Here is a 5,513-nt window from a genome sequence, read left to right as displayed (position 1 = left end):
AGAGCTTTTAAAGGTTTTGTTTATATATATACTAGATTTTATCCCCCGTATTACGGCGGTTGTTTTACTTTATTCATTTTTAATATTTATATATGTATATTTGGATTTTAATTTTATTTATTGTAATAAAGTTAATAATTAATATACTTGAGGTTTGATGATGAAATGGTTTCACAAATAAGTTATATGTTATAATCTGGTTTAAAAGCTATCTGGGTTTGGTGATACCCATTACCCGTTTATTTTATTTATTATAAAATTGTTTCTTAATTATAAATGATATCTTTTTTTAAAATAAAATAGGATATTAATTTTTAGTATATTCCTATTTTATAGGATTTTCATATAAAATATTTGATTAGATTATTTTTTAATATAATGAGATGTTATAACCCGTTTAAGAGCTATCTGGGTTTGGTGAGACGTTTACCCGTGAATTCGGGTCAAATGTGTGAGAAGCCTTCATTTACAAATAAAACAATCTGATAGCTTGAGAGAATGGTTGTTTTACATTTTTTGTTTTTTAATATTTATTTTTTAGATTTTAATTTTCTTTATTGTAAGAAAGTTAATAATATACTTAGGGTTTGATGATGAAAGGGTTTCATAAATAAATGATATGTTATAACCCATTTAAAAGCTATCTGGATTTGGTGACCCATGACCCGCTTATGTTTTTTTACTATAAAATTGTTTATTAATTACAAATAATATCTTTTTCTTTTTAAATTGGATATTAAATTTTAGTATATCCCTATTTTATAGGATTTTCAAATAATTGGTTAAACTAATTTTTAATTTAATGAGATGTTATAACCCGTTTAAGAGCTATCTGGTTTTGATAAGACCCATACCCATGAATTTGGGTAAATCAATGAGAGGCCTCCATTTAAAAATCAAGAAATCTGGTGGCTTCCATAAAAGGGGGGAGCGACCACATCGCGATACAAAGGATTTTAGGGTTTTCGTTTATATATATATATATAATATAAGATTAAGATATATAAATTTGCTTACTTTTTTCTTATTTTACATGGAAAATAGTTTAAGTGAATTTTTAATAAGGCAAATTGGAAATAAATAATCATAACTTTTGTGTATTGGTCGATAATAATCCCAACTTTAAAAATCACTATAGCGGTCCCAACTTTCAACTATTTTTGTCTCAGAGGTCATCCGTTAAAAAACACTTAACGCCGTTATGTTTTTTCCCAAGTTTCAAACCGATGTTTTAAGCTTTTGATCGGAAGAACGATACGATTCGACCGATGTAAAACTTATCTCAAAACGACAGTCTCATAGATTTATACTTACTAAGTTAGTATAATAGTTTATACTCACGTGTATACTTATCATAGATTTACACTCAAATTAACTCAAAAGAAATGTATACTTTCCATTTCGCTTATAAGAAAGAATCCATACGAGCAAAACCAGGTGAAAGTCAATTGTAAGAGTATCTCCACCCATTGGTTTTTGTTGACATGGCATGGCGTTTGAACTGGTTTATGGGTGGAGACAAACGTTTATGTTACGTTTGGTTTGCATTCTCAAACGTTTGGGATGTGGGTTTGTAGTGGCCCCACCACAACCACTATACACAAATCATATATATATATACATATTTATTAAAATAATATTTTAATGAGGTTTAGATTGGTTTATGGGTGGAGGAAAAGCGAGGTTTTTTGGTGAAAAATTTAGAATATGATATGGCGATGAGGTGGACGTTTGAATTGATTTATGGGTGAGGATGCTCTAAGTCTATAAAATTTAAAAAAACACAAGTGGAAATTGATAAAATTTAAGAGTAATAAAATGTTGCAAGTAAAAGTAAAGTTGAAAGGCCTTTAAAGCATATTCGTTTTGTATGACGTCACCACACGGCCGATACGACTTATGTAAGTGCGATAAATCGGCGATTCCGTATATCTCATTCTAGGCAAACTCAACACACGCAGATCCCGTTTTCTCATCCACCGACTTCTCCTCCTCCGTTATCGGAGGTACGTTCTCCTTCTATTTATCCTCCTCCTGCTTTTAATTTCAATAACTCGCTTTATCGAACTCGGTTCGTCTACAAACCCTAACTTTTTGTGCATTTTGTGCCGTCTGCTTGTAATTAGAGGCTACGGTGTTTAAATATCGATTGAGCACTTCAGATCTGCTTATTAGAACTTGAATTCGTGTTTTGGATCTGCTAAGTGTTATTAGAGTGTATATATGCAATGTTGTGTAAGAGATTTGAAGTCTAGCTAAGGATTGTTTACGATTAGTACTTCATCGTGTACCTACACGATGCATTTTGACTAGGGCTGTTTACGAGCTGAGCTTGGGTCGACCTCGGCTCGGTTACAAAAATGAGCCAGCTCGGCTCAGGCCATTTCAAATCAAGTTTTTTTAGCCAGTTTTATTCGCCGCAAGCTTTTTGAACAACCCTAATTTTGATTGTTACATTTTGTTGTAGCTTTAAGATTACAACTAGAGTGAAGCCTAGGAAATTACTGTAAGAAAGCAAAATCATCAACAGAGGTTCAAAATCTACATGTAGTGTAATTAGTATTACTTACTCTTACAAAAATGCCACCGCGTCAATGTTTTTGATCAATTTGTGTTGTTTGTGCATTATCTCGCCCCATTATATCTATTGCTGTTATTATTATTATTTGGATTATGATTATTATATATCTAAACCAGAAAATTAAAGGTACAAATATATAACCATTGAAAAAAGGATAGACTTGACAATGGCATATAATAAAGTGGATAATATATATATTTGACAAAAAGTGCAATACTACATAAACTTAAAAGTTAAAAGCGTGCAACCCAAACATGAACCGTTTAATACATACATACATACATACATATATATATATATATATATATATCAAACAGATTGTAATCATGTTGACAAATGGCAAGTTATAAAGATATTATGATTAAGTTGTTGAAGAGTTAAACGTGTTGTCATTTGTCAGATTAAATTTATATATCATATGATTTTTGTGTTCTAATTTTAATTGTGTTAAGAATTTAATTTAGTATAGTCAAATATAAGATATTTTTTAAACTTGATAAATAGATAAATTTAAAAACAGAGTATTTTTACAGGTTTTATTCATTCGATTGATAATTTGATACTGTATTTGGGATCTGTAGGGTTCTGAGGCTAAGTTTCCATGGAGGGTGTTGGAGGTGGTAATAGTGCTTCAGCTGCTACTATGGATCAATGGAGGCAGTTTTCAATGCGGTTTCAGTTTTACTTGGATAAAACTACTCCACATGCAGTTTACAGATGGATTGCCACTGCAGTCTTATTGGTTCTCTATGCAGCGAGGGTCTATTATGTGCAAGGGTTCTACATTATCACGTATGGTTTGGGAATCTACATACTGAACTTGCTGATTGGGTTTCTCTCACCACTGGTTGACCCTGAACTGGATCCTTCAGATGGTCCCCTGCTGCCTACAAAAGGCTCAGATGAGTTCAAGCCTTTCATTCGACGGCTGCCTGAGTTCAAGTTCTGGTAATGGTTTCTCTGCTGTTATTGATTTTTATTTCTTTTTGTGGATGCTGATTCTTGTTGGCTTGATGTGTTTCTGTGCCTCCTTTCATTGGTTCTTAATAGGTTTGTGAACGAACTGAACATTCAGCAAACAGTTCGGTGGAAAGTTAACATTAACGGAGTCTTTTTGTTAACTAGCTTAAACAGATGAACATGTTCACATGTTCCATTTGTTCATTTATGTTTTAAACATCCGTCCCTTTGTGTTCTCTCATTTACTTTGTTTCATTCGTTTACATTCGTTTACATTCGTTTGTTTTTTAAGTTTGCTTATATGTTCATTGAAAACATCTATGCCTTTTACAATCTAGTCTGGTTTTATGAAATTAAAATATCACCCATTACAATTTAGTCTAGTCTTATTATTTTTTAGGCCCAACAAATTGATGTTCACTTCTACTTTTGTCTGGCGTTTGTTTAGTTTTGTTCCTTCATTTATTTCTTTTACGTTCATGAACAGTTCAATTTTACTATGATCAACGAACGAACACAGGAGGTTCATTTTCTTAACAAACAAACACAAGCAAGAAAACTCGTTCATTTTGATTGTTCGTGCTCGATCGTTTGTTCGGTCAAGGTTAAATGAGCGAACATGAACACGTCCATTAGTGCTCGGTTCTTATTCTTCATGGATTATGGATCTATTTGAAATTGTGAGCTACTGTTTCTGCATAATGTTTGAAGGATTGGAAGTAATATTCCTGCATATACTTGCTCCAAGATTTAGTTAAGAAAGGCTATACTTCTAACTGATGGTATAATAGGTGGTGATAGTTACTCATTTTGGTGTTACACATTTTAAAATTTACTCTTGTATCATCAGTGCATATTAAGTTTTTATTTTTTATTTGTAAAAGATGGCATTGTTACCTTCATCTGCTGTTATGCTTTCAGGTACGCCATCACGAAAGCTTTTATCATATCATTCGTGATGACTTTCTTCTCCATGTTTGACGTCCCTGTGTTTTGGCCAATACTACTTTGTTACTGGTTTGTGCTATTTACCCTCACAATGAAACGCCAAATCATGCACATGATCAAATACAAATATGTCCCTTTCAATATTGGAAAGCAGGTAATTACAACACTTTTATCATTTCCTTTTAAATCTTCTGAAAAAATATACACATTTCGACCCTTGCACAAAATTTTATTTATAATTGTTTTTGGTGACAGAAATATGGTGGTAAGAAATCTTCAGCTGGGAGCAGCAGTGGGTCACGTGCAGATTGAAGCGGGTTAACGGGCTGTCGTTAATCTTTTGAAGAAACAAGAAAAAATATAATGAATTCAGAACGTTTGAAATATTTGAAAACGGTAATAGGTGTAGATGATAATATAATAGTTCAATTGATGTACAAACGTGACGGTGAACGTGTGTTCTCCATTTACCCATTTATTTTGGCTTGCATTGCATATTAAACATTGTGCTATATCATCCATCAGTTTGCTTTGCTGGGAATACTAGCTTTCACTTGTTGACGGGAAATTTCAAATTTGATTAGGTGCGTGATTTCACATAGCGATCTTTGATTCGTTCATGTAAAATTGTTCAGTGACACGCTGATATTTAAGCAATATAGTCGTTTCTTTTCTTTCTAAACAGTACCAGACTACCATCTGAACTTATTCTTGGAGATATATCAACAGGAACATTTGGTCTCGACATGTTTAAGAAACCATTTTCATTCCTCTGTATTCAAATAATGCATGATAAATGAAATAATATATTTCTTTAGTTTCCATGTATCTTCAAGTATATAACTCTCAAACTTTGAGTAAATCATATATGATTCATGTAGCTTATTCTTGGTTGAAGTTGTTTCTTAATATTAGGGATAACATCACATTATAGGATGAGAGTAGACGTGCACAAAATAACCGGTTCTGGAACCGAACCGGTGGAACCGACCCGGAACCGGTTCTAACCCATACCCGGAACCGG

The 5,513-nt window shown here is 32.6% G+C and overlaps 1 protein-coding gene across 1 annotated transcript; it reads left to right on the top strand.

Annotated features, from left to right (window-relative positions):
* The first annotated feature begins 3,109 nt into the window (after positions 1-3,109).
* On the top strand, positions 3,110-4,965 carry LOC143546420 (protein RER1B-like). The gene is made up of 3 exons (XM_077038091.1): positions 3,110-3,529; positions 4,463-4,643; positions 4,745-4,965. The coding sequence occupies exons 1-3, from the start codon at positions 3,183-3,185 to the stop codon at positions 4,799-4,801; spliced, it is 585 nt and encodes a 194-aa protein (XP_076894206.1). The 5' UTR covers positions 3,110-3,182; the 3' UTR covers positions 4,802-4,965.
* Positions 4,966-5,513: the final 548 nt, after the last annotated feature.

This window comes from Bidens hawaiensis, unplaced genomic scaffold (assembly GCF_021521415.1).
Source record: "Bidens hawaiensis isolate Kalapana, Puna unplaced genomic scaffold, B.hawaiensis_p1.1 tig00014338_1, whole genome shotgun sequence".
NCBI classification, from domain to species: Eukaryota; Viridiplantae; Streptophyta; class Magnoliopsida; order Asterales; family Asteraceae; genus Bidens; species Bidens hawaiensis.
Note: the sequence above shows the minus strand (reverse complement) of the source record. Positions and strands in the feature narration are given on the sequence as shown.

Coding starts and splice junctions, on each gene's coding strand:
- LOC143546420 (XM_077038091.1), top strand. CDS start 3,183: ATGGAGGGTGTTGGAGGTGGTAATAGTGCTTCAGCTGCTACTATGGAT. Junction 3,530..4,462: donor CTGCCTGAGTTCAAGTTCTG/GTAATGGTTTCT, acceptor TTATGCTTTCAG/GTACGCCATCACGAAAGCTT. Junction 4,644..4,744: donor CTTTCAATATTGGAAAGCAG/GTAATTACAACA, acceptor TTTTGGTGACAG/AAATATGGTGGTAAGAAATC.